This window comes from Oncorhynchus clarkii, chromosome 27 (assembly GCF_045791955.1).
Source record: "Oncorhynchus clarkii lewisi isolate Uvic-CL-2024 chromosome 27, UVic_Ocla_1.0, whole genome shotgun sequence".
NCBI lineage: Eukaryota > Metazoa > Chordata > Actinopteri > Salmoniformes > Salmonidae > Oncorhynchus > Oncorhynchus clarkii.
In genome coordinates this window covers 45,657,311-45,675,588 of record NC_092173.1, presented here as the reverse complement: position 1 = coordinate 45,675,588, position 18,278 = coordinate 45,657,311, and the positions used below count along the sequence as shown (strand labels likewise).

Genomic DNA, 18,278 nt, shown 5'->3' with positions numbered 1-18,278 from the left:
ATATTACATCAGTTTGCAACAAGGCCTATAGTACAGTCTGTTCAATCCCGTTGCACCAGGGATATAAGGTTATGCACTCCCATCTAGTGGCAGAAACTTGTATTGCATCCTCTCAACATTTCTATTCCCACAGAGGATAAAACAACAAGAAGGTGATTGGACAGATCATACTGTTGAAGGTAAAAAAATAAAAAAAAAAGGCCATGGGAGGGACTCTCAAAAGAGAGACTGACAAGTGGCACCATGAAGTCTGGGACAAAACAGACAAGAGGCATCCTGTCATCTCCATTCCTCTGCGTTAGGTCTACGTCGTAGTGCACTCAGCACAGCTGCATGGCCAGAATAGAGTTCAGGGTGGTGTTCAATAGGCATTCAACTTGGGAAGAAAAACGTCCCGAAAACAGAGGGTTAGCGGAAGGTACTGAGCTAAAACTGTCCGATAAGAACCCCCCCTGTTGGTGTTGTGCCCTTATGAACAGGAATGAACACGACCCAGCACTCTAGCATCTGACCTAGTTAGCGCTGCAGCAACCTAGGTAGCTGATGGTTTTCCCCTCTCCTGGCATAGCGTTAGCCGTGTCATTGTTGTCCAGCGTGTTCTGTTTGGCATCGCGGATCAGCTCGCAGGCCAGATCCAGAAAGAGCTTCTCCACGTTATCAGACTCCTTCGCGGAGGTCTCCAGATAAAGCATGCTCTGGGAGTTCGCAAACTCTTCAGCTCTCTGCCTCATGACTTCCCTCTTCTCCGCTAGGTCGATCTTATTGCCTGGGAGGGGGGGTGAAAGGAAGAAGAGAAGGTTGATCTTATTGCCTGGGGGAGGGGGGGGGGGGGGGGGGGTGAAAGGAAAAAGAGAAGGTCAATCTTATTGCCTGGGAGCGGGGGGGGTGAAAGGAAAAAGAGAAGGTCGATCTTATTGCCTGGGGGGGGGGGGTGAAAGGAAAAAGAGAAGGTCGATCTTATTGCCTGGGAGGGGGGGTGAAAGGAAAAAGAGACGGTCGATCTTATTGCCTGGGGGGGGGGGGGTGAAAGGAAAAAGAGAAGGGAAATATGCATCTGTGTGACTGTAAACTTCAATGACATTGAATGAAATACACTGGAAGAGAATGGACATGTTCCCCTTTTAATATTGACTGTCAGCCATAGTGTCTAGTGTACAGGCTGATTCTTACGGTGTGACTTTAACCTCTCATCGCTGACATTAAGCATCAACGACACTGTTGGATCTTGTTCACAAGTTCTGTACTTTGCCCCCCCCCCAAAAAAAACAACGTTCCAAGAAGGGAGTTATCTATTGTAAATATTTTCAATAGCAGATAGGATGGAAAGCGTCCAATTTTAATATATATTTTTTTATTTAACCTTAATTTAACCTTAATTTAACCTTAATTTAACCAGGCAAGTCAGTTAAGAACAAATGTTTTATTTTACAATGACGGCCAAACCCTCCCCCAACCCTCCCCCAAACCCTCCCCCAAACCCTCCCCCAACCCTCCCCCAAACCCTCCCCCAAACCCTCCCCCAAACCCTCCCCCAACCCTCCCCCAACCCCTCGCCCAACCCTCCCCAAACCCTCCCCAAACCCGAACGACGCTGGACAAATTGTGTGCCGCCCTATGGGATTCCTGATCACGGCCGGTTATGATACAGCCTGGGGGCCCTATGGGACTCCTGATCACGGCCGGTTGTGATACAGCCAGGGGGCCCTATGGGACTCCTGATCACGGCCGGTTGTGATACAGCCAGGGGGCCCTATGGGACTCCTGATCACGGCCGGTTGTGATACAGCCAGGGGGCCCTATGGGACTCCTGATCACGGCCGGTTGTGATACAGCCTGGGGCCCTATGGGACTCCTGATCACGGCCGGTTGTGATACAGCCAGGGGGCCCTATGGGACTCCTGATCACGGCCGGTTGTGATACAGCCTGGGGGCCCTATGGGACTCCTGATCAAGGCCGGTTGTGATACAGCCTGGGGGCCCTATGGGACTCCTGATCACGGCCGGTTGGATACAGCCTGGGGGCCCTATGGGACTCCTGATCACGGCCGGTTGTGATACAGCCAGGGGGCCCTATGGGACTCCTGATCACGGCCGGTTGTGATACAGCCTGGGGGCCCTATGGGACTCCTGATCAAGGCCGGTTGTGATACAGCCTGGGGGCCCTATGGGACTCCTGATCACGGCCGGTTGGATACAGCCTGGGGGCCCTATGGGACTCCTGATCACGGCCGGTTGTGATACAGCCAGGGGGCCCTATGGGACTCCTGATCACGGCCGGTTGTGATACAGCCCGGGGCCCTATGGGACTCCTGATCACGGCCGGTTGGATACAGCCTGGGGGCCCTATGGGACTCCTGATCACGGCCGGTTGTGATACAGCCAGGGGGCCCTATGGGACTCCTGATCACGGCCGGTTATGATACAGCCTGGGGGCCCTACGGGACTCCTGATCACGGCCGGTTGTGATACAGCCTGGAGGCCCTATGGGACTCCTGGTCACGGCCGGTTGTGATACAGCCAGGGGGCCCTATGGGACTCCTGATCACGGCCGGTTGTGATACAGCCTGGGGCCCTATGGGACTCCTGATCACGGCCGGTTGTGATACAGCCAGGGGGCCCTATGGGACTCCTGATCACGGCCGGTTGTGATACAGCCTGGGGGCCCTATGGGACTCCTGATCACGGCCGGTTGGATACAGCCTGGGGGCCCTATGGGACTCCTGATCACGGCCGGTTGGATACAGCCTGGGGGCCCTATGGGACTCCTGATCACGGCCGGTTGTGATACAGCCAGGGGGCCCTATGGGACTCCTGATCACGGCCGGTTGTGATACAGCCCGGGGCCCTATGGGACTCCTGATCACGGCCGGTTGGATACAGCCAGGGGGCCCTATGGGACTCCTGATCACGGCCGGTTGTGATACAGCCAGGGGGCCCTATGGGACTCCTGATCACGGCCGGTTATGATACAGCCTGGGGGCCCTATGGGACTCCTGATCACGGCCGGTTATGATACAGCCTGGGGGCCCTACGGGACTCCTGATCACGGCCGGTTGTGATACAGCCTGGGGCCCTATGGGACTCCTGATCACGGCCGGTTGTGATACAGCCAGGGGGCCCTATGGGACTCCTGATCACGGCCGGTTGTGATACAGCCTGGGGGCCCTATGGGACTCCTGATCAAGGCCGGTTGGATACAGCCTGGGGGCCCTATGGGACTCCTGATCACGGCCGGTTGGATACAGCCTGGGGGCCCTATGGGACTCCTGATCACGGCCGGTTGTGATACAGCCAGGGGGCCCTATGGGACTCCTGATCACGGCCGGTTGTGATACAGCCAGGGGGCCCTATGGGACTCCTGATCACGGCCGGTTGTGATACAGCCCGGGGCCCTATGGGACTCCTGATCACGGCTGAGGACCCTATGGGACTCCTGATCACGGCCGGTTGGATACAGCCTGGGGGCCCTATGGGACTCCTGATCACGGCCGGTTGGATACAGCCTGGGGGCCCTATGGGACTCCTGATCACGGCCGGTTGGATACAGCCCGGGGGCCCTATGGGACTCCTGATCACGGCCGGTTGGATACAGCCCGGGGGCCCTATGGGACTCCTGATCACGGCCGGTTGGATACAGCCCGGGGGCCCTATGGGACTCCTGATCACGGCCGGTTGGATACAGCCCGGGGACCCTATGGGACTCCTGATCACGGCCGGTTGTGATACAGCCTGGGGGCCCTATGGGACTCCTGATCACGGCCGGTTGGATACAGCCTGGGGGCCCAATAACAACATACATTTTCTACATTTTCTATGAAGCTTTTCACTCTGATAAAATCCCTTCCCAAATTCTAGAGTGGAGGCATGGTAACCTAACACTGTGGAACAATTGCATCTAATATTAGCTTGTTATCCCATTGTCTGATAAAACTACAGAAATGAGTTACCGGTAAGTACGTCTTTAGGACATCTGACCCTACCCTGATAAGCCAATAGCACATTTAAAGATGCCATCTACTTTTAATACCAAATAACTTTTTGATTTCCTACGTTGAGCTAGTCCTTGGACTGATGACCATGGCTTTTGTATGGGCTTGACCTTTAACCAGAGGGACATTGACATCAATGCGATGTGATGCGACGCACTGCTTTTGGTCCACAATGAGCTCTGGTCAAACATAGTGCACTTTCTAGGCAATAGGATGTCATTTAGTACACACTTTACTACAGTATGTGGAATGCTATCTCACCGACTAAAATAGTGACCACGGTGGTGTTGGCATACTGCTCAATCTCCCTCAGCCATTCTGGAAGGCACCGGAAGGAGTCCTCACACGTGATGTCATAGGTGAGGATGAGTGCGTTGGCACTCCGGTAGTAACTCTGGGTGATGGAACGGAAACGCTCCTGGCCTGCTGTGTCCCAGATCTGCAGCTGGATGAAAATATATTTAAAAAAAAGTGTTCAAATCACATTATCACAGCTCTTTATCCAGAGCTCCTTAGTCCGGGCATTCATTCGTCTAACGTTTGATTCGGACAACCACACGTCACAGACAATGTTTTTTTTTTTTTTAATTTTACCCCTTTTTCTCCCCAATTTCGTGGTATCCAATTGTTGTAGTAGCTACTATCTTGTCTCATTGCTACAACTCCCGTACGGGCTCGGGAGTGACGAAGGTTGAAAGTCATGCGTCCTCCGATACACAACCCAACCAAGCCACACTGCTTCTTAACACAGCGCGCATCCAACCCGGAAGCCAGCCGCACCAATGTGTCGGAGGCTACACCGTGCACCTGGCAACCTTGGCTAGCGCGCACTGCGCCCGGCCCGCCACAGGAGTCGCTGGTGCGCGATGAGACAAGGAGATCCCTACCGACCAATCCCTCCCTAACCCGGACGACGCTAGGCCAATTGTGCGTCGCCCCACGGACCTCCCGGTCGTGGCCGGTTACGACAGAGCCAGGGACTCTGATGGCACAGCTGGCGCTGCAGTACAGCGCCCTTAACCACTGCGCCACCCGGGAGGCCGTCACAGACAACGTTGAGCTAAGGTTTGTTCTTCGATTCTCATGATGAGAGACAAAATCTGGCGTTGGAAAAATAATACGGTCGCACATTAAAACTAACGATAAAGCAGTTACAACGGATTTATAGAGCATTTATTAAGCCTTTATAGACACGACAGAGATGCGTGATAAACCTTTTACAGCAGGGATAGTCAACTAGATTCCTTTTAGAGCAGGGATCGTCAACTAGATTCCTTCACAGCAGGGATCGTCAACTAGATTCCTTTACAGCAGGGATCGTCAACTAGATTCCTTTACAGCAGGGATCGTCAACTAGATTCCTTTACAGCAGGGATCGTCAACTAGATTCCTTTACAGCAGGGATCGTCAACTAGATTCCTTTACAGCAGGGATCGTCAACTAGATTCCTTTTAGAGCAGGGATCGTCAACTAGATTCCTTTACAGCAGGGATCGTCAACTAGATTCCTTTACAGCAGGGATCGTCAACTAGATTCCTTTTAGAGCAGGGATCGTCAACTAGATTCCTTTACATCAGGGATCGTCAACTAGATTCCTTTACAGCAGGGATCGTCAACTAGATTCCTTTACATCAGGGATCGTCAACTAGATTCCTTTTAGAGCAGGGATCGTCAACTAGATTCCTTTACATCAGGGATCGTCAACTAGATTCCTTTTAGGGCAGGGATCGTCAACTAGATTCCTTTACAGCAGGGATCGGCAACTAGATTCCTTTACAGCAGGGATCATCAACGAGATTCCTTTACAGCAGGGATCGTCAACTAGATTCCTTTACAGCAGGGATCATCAACGAGATTCCTTTACAGCAGGGATCCTCAACTAGATTCAGCCGCAGGCCGATTTCATCTTGAGCGGATGGTCAGGGGGTCATAACATAATTACAAATAATGTGTAGACTGCAAATTGACTGCAAGAAGCCCGAAACAGATATAATATTTCACTAAAACATGATAATACATTTATATACCATCACACATACAGTGGGGCAAAAAAGTATTTAGCCAGCCACCAATCGTGCAAGTTCTCCCACTTAAAAATATGAGAGGCCTGTAATTTTCAACATAGGTACACTTCAACTATGACAGACAAAATGAGGAAAAAAAATCCAGAAAATCACATTGTAGGATTTTTTTATGAATTTATTTGCAAATAATGGTGGAAAATAAGTATTTGGTCAATAACAAAAGTTTCTCAATACTTTGTTATATACCCTTTGTTGGCAATGACAGAGGTCAAACATTTTCTGTAAGTCTTCACAAGGTTTTCACACACTGTTGCTGGTATTTTGGCCCATTCCTCCATGCAGATCTCCTCTAGAGCAGTGATGTTTTTGGGCTGTTGCTGGGCAACACGGACTTCAACTCCCTCCAAAGATTTTCTATGGGGTTGAGATCTGGAGACTGGCTAGGCCACTCCAGGACCTTGAAATGCTGAAAGACCCAGCCACGTTTCATCTTCAATGCTTTGCTGATGGAAGGAGGTTTTCACTCAAAATCTCACGATACATGGCCCCATTCATTCTTTCCTTTACACGGATCAGTCGTCCTGGTCCCTTTGCAGAAAAACAGCCCCAAAGCATGATGTTTCCACCCCCATGCTTCACAGTAGGTATGGCGTTCTTTGGATGCAACTCAGCATTCTTTGTCCTCCAAATACGACGAGTTGAGTTTTTACCAAAAAGTTATATTTTGGTTTCATCTGACCATATGACATTCTCCCAATCTTCTTCTGGATCATCCAAATGCTCTCTAGCAAACTTCAGACGGGCCTGGACATGTACTGGCTTAAGCAGGGGGACACGTCTGGCACTGCAGGATTTGAGTCCCTGGCGGCGTAGTGTGTTACTGATGGTAGGCTTTGTTACTTTGGTCCCAACTCTCTGCAGGTCATTCACTAGGTCCCCCAGTGTGGTTCTGGGATTTTCGTTCTTGTGATCATTTTGACCCCACGGGGTGAGATCTTGCGTGGAGCCCCAGATCGAGGGAGATTATCAGTGGTCTTGTATGTCTTCCATTTCCTAATAATTGCTCCCACAAGCTGCTTACCTATTGCAGATTCAGTCTTCCCAGCCTGGTGCAGGTCTACAATTTTGTTTCTGGTGTCCTTTGACAGCTCTTTGGTCTTGGCCATAGTGGAGTTTGGAGTGTGACTGTTTGAGGTTATGGACAGGTGTCTTTTATACTGATAACAAGTTCAAACAGGTGCCATTAATACAGGTAACGAGTGGAGGACAGAGTAGCCTCTTAAAGAAGAAGTTACAGGTCTGTGCGAGCCAGAAATCTTGCTTGTTTGTAGGTGACCAAATACTTATTTTCCACCATAATTTGCAAATAAATTCATAAAAAAATTCTACAATGTGATTTTACTGGATTTTTTTCCCTAATTTTGTCTGTCATAGTTGAAGTGAACCTATGATGAAAATTACAGGCCTCTCTCATCTTTTTAAGTGGGAGAACTTGCACAATTGGTGGCTGACTAAATAATTGTATGCCCCACTGTATCTCTCTAGTCTGCATGAGAATATTTTGAAACAGTTTTCCTAAATGAAAATCACTTGGGAGCTGAGTTGCTGTTGGGGCCAAGTAAAATCACCCGCGGGTCAAATTCGGCCCATGGGACGCCAGTTGGGCAACCCTGCTTTATAGAACTCTAAAGTAAATTGTACATGAAGTGTGATTGACACACCTTTACTTTTTCCCCTTTGATCTCCACAGTCTTGATCATGAAGTCAACTCCTATGGTAGCCCCTTGTCCAGGGGGGAAAAGGCCCTGGGAAACGGAACGGAAAAATTTACAGAATTTTAAATAATTGTTTTTTTTCGCAACTCACTGATGAGATTGGTGTATGATCACGATACTAACCTGAGTGAACCATCTGACCAGGCAGGTTTGGTGTATGATCACGATACTAACCTGAGTGAACCATCTGACCAGGCAGGTTTGGTGTATGATCACGATACTAACCTGAGTGAACCATCTGACCAGGCAGGTTTGATGTATGATTACGATACTAACGATACTAACCTGAGTGAACCATCTGACCAGGCAGGTTTGATGTATGATCACGATACTAACCTGAGTGAACCATCTGACCAGGCAGGTTTGATGTATGATTACGATACTAACGATACTAACCTGAGTGAGCCATCTGACCAGGCAGGTTTGGTGTACGATTACGATACTAACCTGAGTGAACCATCTGACTAGGCAGGTTTGGTGTATGATCACGATACTAACCTGAGTGAACCATCTGACCAGGCAGGTTTGGTGTATGATCACGACACTAACCTGAGTGAACCATCTGACTAGGCAGGTTTGGTGTATGATCACGATACTAACCTGAGTGAACCATCTGACTAGGCAGGTTTGGTGTACGATTACGATACTAACGATACTAACCTGAGTGAGCCATCTGACCAGGCAGGTTTGATGTATGATTACGATACTAACGATACTAACCTGAGTGAGCCATCTGACCAGGCAGGTTTGGTGTATGATTACGATACTAACCTGAGTGAAGCGTCGGACTAGGCAGGTTTTCCCAACACCAGCATTTCCTATTAGTACAATTTTGAACAGGTAGTCATAATCTTCCATGCTCATCCTAAACTGTTGATGAAAAGAGAGAGAAAGAAAGGGTGGGGGGAGAGAGAGAGAGAGTGGGGGGAGAGAGAGAGGGTGGGGGGAAAGAGAGAGAGAGTGGGGGGAGAGAGAGAGGGTGTGGGGAGAGAGAGAGAGAAAGAGAGAGGGTGGGGGGAGAGAGAGAGAGAGAGAGAGAGAGAGAGAGAGAGAGAGAGAGAGAGAGAGAGGGAGGTTGGGGGAGAGAGAGAGAGAGGGTGAGAGAGAGAGAGAGAGAGAGAGAGAGAGAGAGAGAGAGAGAGAGAGAGAGAGAGAGAGAGAGAGAGAGAGAGAGAGAGAGGGTGGGGGGAGAGAGAGGGGGGAGAGAGTGAGGAAGGGAGAGAGAGAGAAAGGGTGGGGGGGAGAAAAAGGGTGGGGGGAGAGAGTGAGAAAGAGAGAGAGAGAGAGAGAGAAAGGGTGGGGGAGAGAGTGAAAGAGAAAGAGAGAGAGAGAGAGAAATCAATGGATTGAATAACAGAATATTCTAGGTCATTCTGCAGAGGTAAACAACAACGTGTGGACGCCCTAATACAAATACTGACCTTGCATAAAAATGATTATTTATAAACCTCCTGTTTGGCTACACTGCCTCTTCCTACCGGTTCCTTGAGCATAGTTTAGATAACGTCACCGATATTTTGCATAGCACAAGTGCACAATACAGAATTTAAGTAAAGGCCTATTCCCAAAAGGAGGTGTTGAGTAGTTCTGCATTTCATCAACAGCGGCAATAGCTGCTCTTGAAGCTTTTGAGGTTCTACAAGTGAAAGAAAACAACTGTTGACATTTAACCAGCATCTGACAGTAAGTGTTTAGTTCTAAATGCTGCCTTTTATGCATCACATCAAAAGAACCATTGTGTTTCCCTGAAGCACATTCAGTGTTTTTCCTCTTGAAGGATCCAAGATGTTGCTATGGCAGGGCCTAGTGTGCATGTGTCTTTATGGACTGGTTGCCAGGGGCTAATGGTGTGATGTTGGGAAGACTGCAAGGAGAAGTCCACACACAGAGAGAAAGAGAGGGAGAAAGAGAGAGAGAGAGAGAGAAAGAGAACGAGAGAGAGAGAGAGAACAATCCAAGCCAACAACCCCTTTAGCTAGCCACTAGTTACTATCAAATTACAGCCTCGTAACATATGCATTGGAAATAATACGCTATATTTTATCCTAATACTGCTTTGAAGTAGGCCTATCATGTGGCAAACCTGGAAAGGAAAATAGAAATTACATGATGCAGCTAGATTTAAGTGATGGCCTAGTTACTTTCACGGGTTTCAAATGCAATCTCTCGCTAACGTTATTAGCAAGTTACTGATACCAAACCAAATGTATTGACCGTCCATAACCGAAAGAGCCCTGGCTAAGGCCCCCCAGCCACCCCCACTCAATTCACAATTACATGAACAAAACATGTCCTATTACCATTGTTCTAGTCTACCTGTCTATAACATTTATATATTATTAACATTTGATTACAACAACAAAAAAATAACAATCCAATCCGTATCGGGGGGCAAAAACAAAGGCTAGCGGCATATTATTTCTCTTAGAATAGCAAGACTATAATATTTTTTCTAGGGAGGGTATGCATCCGTGGCTAAAGCTGCAGCATATGTTAACTGGCTGGGTGCATTGATTTAGCTACCTAGCTAGCTAGCTGGTCAGCAACCTCTCTTGTTAATAACTTATTAACATATCGCTCACCTAAACTGGGGGGAAAATGCATATTTTGTAGTTGTTATCTAGTAGCTACAAACTAAGATCTGATCTATATTAAAAAAAAGCAAACAAGCTAATTACATAGCATGCGATGGTTTCCCCTCCCAGAAAACAGCTAACGTACGTCAGCTAGCCTTTTAGCTAGATACCTAGCTAGTTCAGTCGCTAGCAAAGATGCTTCATATGCCAATTGGTTAGCTAAATAATCGTGACATTTTAAAAATACTAACTACACTTACCACAAACGTGGGGATATTCCCCCGACTTTTCAAAGTATTTCGATATGCATTCAGTCTGCTTAGCAAAATCTGCAACAGGGCTTTTTCACCAACAGTGTTTGTTCCCTCAGCCTCAGCAACAGCAGTAGGGTTTTCAGTAGTTACCACAGCCACAAATTAAAAATGGGTAATATCCTAAAACATGTGCTTCATTTAATGTTAGGGTTAAGCACAAGGTTATCATGGTGGTTAAGGTTAGATTTATAATCACATTTTATGAAGACATTTTTTAATATATTTTTTTATATTGCATGAACTGTAGTCTCTCTTGGCTACTATGGTATGGTAGGCACTGTTTATTACGTGTTTGTTTCCTGACCAGCCATTGAATTAATACACAAAGTACAGGAGGGATATGATGATGATGATGATGTAGTAGGGAGTCATCAACCAGGGTAACTACATTATTACAGAATGACCACTGCTGTTCATTGATTATTTATTGCCATTCGTATCTATCGATTTATCCTGCTACTGGTCACTATATTACTCCCCCACACTCACCACACATACCCTCCTACTGTTTATTATCTATCCTGTTGCCTAGTGAATTTACCCCTGCCTCTATGTACATATCTACTTCAATGACATTTACATTTTTAGTCATTTAGAAAACACTGTTATCCAGAGCGACTTACAGTTGGCGCATTCATCTTAAGACAGCTACAGTAGGTGAGACAACCACATATCACAGGCAAAGTAATTACATTTTTACTTAATAAAGTAGCTATCAGCAAGGTCTGAGCTATTAAAGTCAAGTGTAAATGTTAGTTCACGAGGTGGGTGGGGGGGGGGGGTACTGTGGGATTATTTAAGATACTCCTTGAAGAGGTAGGGGTTTCAGATGTTTTCGAAAGATGGGCAAGGACTCTGCCGTCCTACCTTCAGGGGGAGGCTGGTTCCACCATGGAGGTGCCAGGACAGAGAAGAGCTTGGACTGGGCTGAGCGAGAGCTCAGATGACAAGCGCCACTTCCTGTATGAGGAAGGGTAGTACTCTACAGATGTTGTAGAGCATGAACCTGCAGGAGCGAGTCACTGCTTTGATGTTTATAGAGGACAACAGGGTGTTGACCAGGGTCACGTCAAGGATCTTTGCACAACCGGGATGGATATGTCTTGGAGCGGCGCAGGCCTTCCCCAAGAGGAAGAGCAGCTCTGCCTTGTCGAGGTTGATCTTGAGGTGGTGGGCCGACATCCAAGCTGAGATATCTGCCAGGCACGCAGAGATGTGTGTCGCCACCTAGGTGTCAGAAGGGGGAAGGAGAAAAGTACAGTGCATTCAGAAAGTATTCAGACCACTTCACCTTTCCCACATTTTTTACTTGACAGCCTCCTCGTCTGCCACCTCCATGCTTCACCGTAGGGATGCTGCCACCGCCATGCTTCACTGTAGGGATGCTGCCACCTCCATGCTTCACTGTAGGGATGGTGCCAGGTTTCCTCAAGACGTAACACTTGGCATTCAGGCCAAAGAGTTCAATCTTGGTTTCATCGGACCAGGGAATCTTGTTTCTCATGGTCTGAGAGTCCTTTAGGTTCCTTTTGGAAAATTCCAAGCGGGCTGTCAGGTGCCTTTTACTGAGGAGTGGCTTCCGTCTGGCCACTCTACCTTGATGCACTGTCAACTGTGGGACCTTATATAGACAGGTGACAGCCTTTCCAAATGTTTATTTATTTATTTTATTTTATTTCACCTTTATTTAACCAGGTAGGCAAGTTGAGAACAAGTTCTCATTTACAATTGCGACCTGGCCAAGATAAAGCAAAGCAGTTCGACACATACAACGACACAGAGTTACACATGGAGTAAAACAAACATACAGTCAATAATACAGTATAAACAAGTCTATATACGATGTGAGCAAATGAGGTGATATAAGGGAGGTAAAGGCAAAAAAAGGCCATGGTGGCAAAGTAAATACAATATAGCAAGTAAAACACTGGAATGGTAGATTTGCAATGGAAGAATGTTCAAAGTAGAAATTAAAATAATGGGGTGCAAAGGAGCAAAATAAATAAATAAAATAAATACAGTAGGGAAAGAGGTAGTTGTTTGGGCTAAATTATAGATGGGCCATGTACAGGTGCAGTAATCTGTGAGCTGCTCTGACAGCTTGTGCTTAAAGCTAGTGAGGGAGATAAGTGTTTCCAGTTTCAGAGATTTTTGTAGTTTGTTCCAGTCATTGGCAGCAGAGAACTAGAAGGAGAGGCGGCCAAAGAAAGAATTGGTTTTGGGGGTGACCAGAGAGATATACCTGCTGGAGCGCGTGCAACAGGTGGGTGATGCTATGGTGACCAGCGAGCTGAGATTAGGGGGGACTTTACCTAGCAGGGTCTTGTAGATGACATGGAGCCAGTGGGTTTGGCGACGAGTATGAAGTGAGGGCCAGCCAACGAGAGCTTACAGGTCGCAATGGTGGGTAGTATATGGGGCCTTGGTGACAAAACGGATTGCACTGTGATAGACTGCATCCAATTTGTTGAGTAGGGTATTGGAGGCTGTTTTGTAAATGACATCGCCGAAGTCGAGGATTGGTAGGATGGTCAGTTTTACAAGGGTATGTTTGGCAGCATGAGTGAAGGATGCTTTGTTGCGAAATAGGAAGCCAATTCTAGATTTAACTTTGGATTGGAGATGTTTGTATTCTAAGTCAGAGCCGTCCAGAGTAGTGATGTTGGACAGGCGGGTAGGTGCAGGTAGCGATCGGTTGAAGAGTATGCATTTAGTTTTACTTGTATTTAAGAGCAATTGGAGGCCACGGGAAGGAGAGTTTTTTGGCATTGAAGCTTGCCTGGAGGGTTGTCCAATCAATTGAATTTACCACAAGTGGACTCCAATCAAGTTGTAGATACATCTCAAGGATGATCAATGGGAATAGGATGCACCTGAGCTCAATTTCGAGTCTCATAGCAAAGGGTCTGAATACTTATGTAAATAAGGTAATTCAGTTTTAGAATACGGCTGTAACATAACAAAATGTGGAAATAGGGAAGGGGTCTGAATACTTTCTGAATGCACTGTATCTACCTCAGTGCTCCAAAAACATGTTTTTTATTGCAAAATATTCCCAACCATCAACTAGATCAAGTTTTTTTTGTCACATGCACAAGTACAAATGTTTAACTTGCAAGAGCTACCCAACAGTGCAGTCCTATAAGAAATAGGACAGGAAGCTATATACAGTGTCAGGGCCAAATGAAATGTAATCAACTTTAGAGAGTTGGGGCAAAATTATTGAATTAATAAAAAGTGTTTTAATTTGATGAAAATAAACCATGCAAATGTGGTTGACTATAATACAAGGAATTTTGTGAACTGAAAAAGAGAAGAATCAGATTTTGGGGGCGGAACCAGGTCTTTTGGTTCCTTGACGGAGTGGTTTCACGGTTACACTGAACAGCTAAATAATATGCCCTTGGTTTCCTCTGTGAGGTGAAGCGCCAGCAGGCTAGTCAATAAAGTAAATTTATAATAATTGTTTGGATCAGTGTATTTTCCCGACATGGGGCTCCCAGATGAGGCGAAGGCCCTTCCACCTCCAGGAATAATCAACCGAAACTCGGTCTGGCTCGGTGTTATCGGCTGGTGCTCTGCGATGCTACAGAATGCCCTCAACCGCAGGCCGCCCATGAAATCAGGTAGAGTCGGCTAGCACACTTTAGCACTAGCCGCTCAACAAGATCACCGTAACTAGCTGTTAGCTCGCTAGTTGGATCTCAACCCAGAGCCAAGTCAAACCATTTTAATGTCATAGGCTATATAATAGCTAGTTGTTTTAATTATCAAACAAATGTAACGATTTAACGTTAAGTTAGTTAGCTGGCTACAAACACCCTACTGTAACCGGTAGTTAGCTTGACAGCTGGCTACAAACACCAGAACACTGCTTGCCAACTTCTATTCTTAACAAAAAAAAATCACTGTCTTCTGTAAATTAATGTTCAAGAAGATAACGTTACATTATAATACACTGCAGTATGGAACATATCTTTTCTAGTCTGCAATAATAACTGGGATCGATTGATCTATGAAATGTGGCCATTTTCAGTCGACTGACAGCATATCAGTCATGGGGTTTGGTATAATTTGTTAAAGGTTCCATCATTAATCTGTTTTTCAAAAACTTCACGTAAATACGTAGGTTACCAACAAACAACACATAGAAAGTTGTATAGTGGCAGAATAAGATACCGGGTGGTCTATTTTACAAATGTTTCACTCCCCATGTTTTTTCCCGAAAAATGTCCTCATTCTGGTAGCCTATCGACAAAAACATTTAAGGGAAAGCTACATGGTGAGTTGCTACACTGTTCTGCAGCTAGTTAGCTTCCGGCTCCGACAGAGATGGCCGCCTCGCTTCGCGTTCCTAGGCACAAGCATTTCGCTACACTCGCATTAACATCTGCTAACCATGTGTATGTGACAAATAAAATTTGATTTGAGGTGAATTGATCATGTTATTTTGTATGTGTTTGTTTCCAAGTTTTTGGAACAGATTCCTGTTGGAACGTTCCACAAATTATACCCACCCTCAGTCATGTCAATATGTCTTATAGCGTCGATGCAACCATCTACACATTTAAAATAGGCTTTATAGGTATTTTAATAATATAGAAATGACACTTTACCAGGCTGATCTAGGCTAACACTAGCTACAGATTGTAACACCAGAATGGGATTTAACCCCCCCAAATTGATATCTATTATATTGGAAGTTACAGGTCTGCCAATTAAAAATTTTAAAACATCAGGGATTTTTTTTCCAACTAACCAGGTATTGGCAATACCATCTACATTCTCAATTCTCAAAGGAACTGCAGTCTCATAAAATGACTGTGTACAGTTGCAGGAGGTCCAGTTTGAATTTAGAACAATCTCTGTTATTAAAAAAAAATTTTGCTCCATGAATTAATCCAACAATGTGTACGCTGCCTTCTTGTCTATTTCAAATATTCTCTCATTGATCTAGACCGGTGAGTGTCATCATGATATGCGACAGGTGGACCCACCTGTATCGATCAATGGCCTGTATTTGTCATTGTCTTTCAGGTGTTCACCGGCAAGCCTTGCTGGCATCCATTGGTTGGTTCATTGGTTACCATGTCACCAAACACGAGAACTACACATACGCTAGATTGGACCGAGACATGAACGAATACGTACGACTCCACCCAGAGAACTTTTCAGACAAAGGTAAATGGATTGGACTGATGTCCACATAGAAAGACACGAATGCCTCTGTGTTCAAGACAAGTCAATCACTAGGCTAGATTCTAGCAACCACACCCCCATAGCTTCATAATGTTCTCATGGACCATCAGAAAAATTACACAGGCCTGTTTCTTCTAGTCACAGGCCTGTTTCTTCTAGTCACAGGCCTGTTTCTTCTAGTCACAGGCCTGTTTCTTCTAGTCACAAACCTGTTTCTTCTAGTCACAAACCTGTTTCTTCTAGTCACAAACCTGTTTCTTCTAGTCACAAACCAGGCTCTAGCTCTGGCTGTGACCCCAAAGAAATACCATCCTGCACCAAATGTTACGTCATTGGCACATTTTGATGTTATTGATTTCTTACATTTTATATGGCATTGACATACACAGAGCAATCAACCCAGCTTGTTTCACAAAACTCGGGCAACTAACTGATATGTACATATGTCAGTCATTTTTATTCAATATTCAATCAAGTGTTGTTGTTTTTTGTGGTGTGTGTTAATCTCCACAGAGAAGAAGACATTTGCTGAGATTGTGGAGCCTTTTCACCCAATTCGCTGAGTGTAGGAGGCTGGCTGAAGGAGAAGAGAGAACACTTTACCATCTGTCTCTGTCGTCCCTAGTTGGTGTTATTGCAATCACCCCATTATATTATGTAAAACCCTAAAGAGTCTTGTATATAATAAAACAAAATCCTACTGAAATAATGTGGTCTTGTTTACACAGAATATCATTCCTCTCCAATAAAGTGTTGTCATTATGTTTCAGATAATAGGGCGTATTATCGCCTGTTGTTCATGGATAGAGAATAGCATTATGTACTTATTCAATGTGACAGTTACCTTGGACGCCCAGGCTTTGATCACCAAGTCGAGCTGAAAGCTTGTGACAGGCTGCAGGCCTGGGCAATTCCAGTCCTCTGGGGAGGGGGGGGGGTCTGATTGGTATAACACTTCTCCCCCCCTCCCTCTCCCATCCCTAGTAAACATGCAGCTGATTTAAACTACTTGCACCTTTAACTGAAGATCACGAAGGACACAATTCTGAGCTGTTTACAATTCACACTTAATTAAATGTCAGAATCATTATCTGCTATGTTAGTCTTGATGAATGCATAATGGGGAAGTAGATCATCTAACAAACATATCCTGTAGCTGCTCTATGTTATTTTATTTTACTCCAATCACTAAAGTGTCTTGGACATTTAAAAAAAACAACAAAAAAACAACAACAGACATGCAGAAGTCAGTTTCGACAAAAGCACCTTTTATTCAATTTTACACACGACTTGGTGTTATTGACAGTATATGTAAACAGCTTGACAGTTGTACATCTTATGTTCAAGCCCCAAAATGTATTGCTTGTTTTGTCGATTGGGGGTTAACCTGAGTCTTCTTATTCTAGTTCATTATTCTGATGATGTCCATGTACTTGTTTGTGACGCCCTGGGACTTCTTGGTGAGGTTTCCCATGACAGAGAAAAGCCCCCTGAGGTGGAAGTGGAACAAGGCCTCTGGGTCAGCCTCCAGCATGGGCTCCAGGGTCTTATTCTGGGCCAGGTAGGTCTGGTTCTTGGCCTTGCGGTCGTCCAGCGTGACCAGACCACTCTCCACTGTGTTCCTGACAGCCTTCAGCATCAGGTAGTAGTCATACAGGTCTTTACGCGAGCTTTCGGCTGCAGAGTGACAGTCCTGGAAACAGTCGTCGTCAGTGTCGGAGTCTGACTCCACATCTCGGAGGAGGCTGGGGAGGAGGACAGTCTGTTCCATGTTGTGAACTGCGGTGCTGTAGCGCCTCAGAGCCAGGAGCAGGCAACCCCGGTTCAGCTTGGTGTTGGTCTCGGCAGACTGCATGGCAGAGGTTCCAGGTGGATGGATGGTTCTGGTAAAGATGGCTTTTTCCTGGGCTGTTGGTGATCAGGTGGTGGGGATGGGGCTGGAAGCCTGAATGCAGTGCAAGGAGCTAAGAGGGAGTATTGGGGCTTTATAGGCTACGATAAGCCGACCTGAGGTGGGCCGGGCTGGTCGACTGTAGTTATGCAATAGGATGGGGTGATCCTTTGAGGGACATTGTGGCTGTAATGTTGAACCAAGGACAATAGGTCAACTGTAGTTATGCAATAGGATGGGTTAATCCTTTGAGGGACATTGTAACTGTAATGTTGAACCATGGCCAATAAGTCATTGTTTACTTTTCACAAGCTTTATTTTAGGGCTGACCCCATTTAGTTGTCTGGTCGATGGGCTGTTCATCAACAGACCTTTTAATTGAGCATTGGCAAAAATATATTTTTAAATGTTATGGTACACAAGACACCTGTCTGAGTGGACTAATCCATTGTAGAGGCCTGTCTCCGTGGACTAATCCATTGTAGAGGCCTGTTTGAGTGGACTAATCCA

The 18,278-nt window shown here is 46.1% G+C and overlaps 3 protein-coding genes across 3 annotated transcripts; 1 reads left to right on the top strand and 2 right to left on the bottom strand.

Moving 5' to 3' along the window:
* Positions 1 to 194: 194 nt before the first annotated feature.
* Positions 195 to 10,723, bottom strand: LOC139385844 (RAB30, member RAS oncogene family). Its single transcript, XM_071131101.1, has 5 exons — positions 10,625 to 10,723; positions 8,560 to 8,658; positions 7,735 to 7,818; positions 4,251 to 4,434; positions 195 to 766 (listed from the first exon to the last, which is right to left on the bottom strand). Exons 2-5 carry the CDS (start codon positions 8,650 to 8,652, stop codon positions 513 to 515), a joined length of 615 nt encoding a protein of 204 aa, XP_070987202.1. The 5' UTR covers positions 8,653 to 8,658; positions 10,625 to 10,723; the 3' UTR covers positions 195 to 512.
* Positions 10,724 to 14,030: 3,307 nt separating this feature from the next.
* On the top strand, positions 14,031 to 16,586 carry LOC139385927 (NADH:ubiquinone oxidoreductase subunit C2). The gene is made up of 3 exons (XM_071131224.1): positions 14,031 to 14,304; positions 15,716 to 15,859; positions 16,391 to 16,586. Exons 1-3 carry the CDS (start codon positions 14,169 to 14,171, stop codon positions 16,438 to 16,440), a joined length of 330 nt encoding a protein of 109 aa, XP_070987325.1. The 5' UTR covers positions 14,031 to 14,168; the 3' UTR covers positions 16,441 to 16,586.
* A 538-nt stretch (positions 16,587 to 17,124) lies between these two features.
* Positions 17,125 to 17,846, bottom strand: LOC139385964 (thyroid hormone responsive). Its single transcript, XM_071131279.1, has one exon. It carries the CDS (start codon positions 17,730 to 17,732, stop codon positions 17,280 to 17,282), a length of 453 nt encoding a protein of 150 aa, XP_070987380.1. The 5' UTR covers positions 17,733 to 17,846; the 3' UTR covers positions 17,125 to 17,279.
* Positions 17,847 to 18,278: the final 432 nt, after the last annotated feature.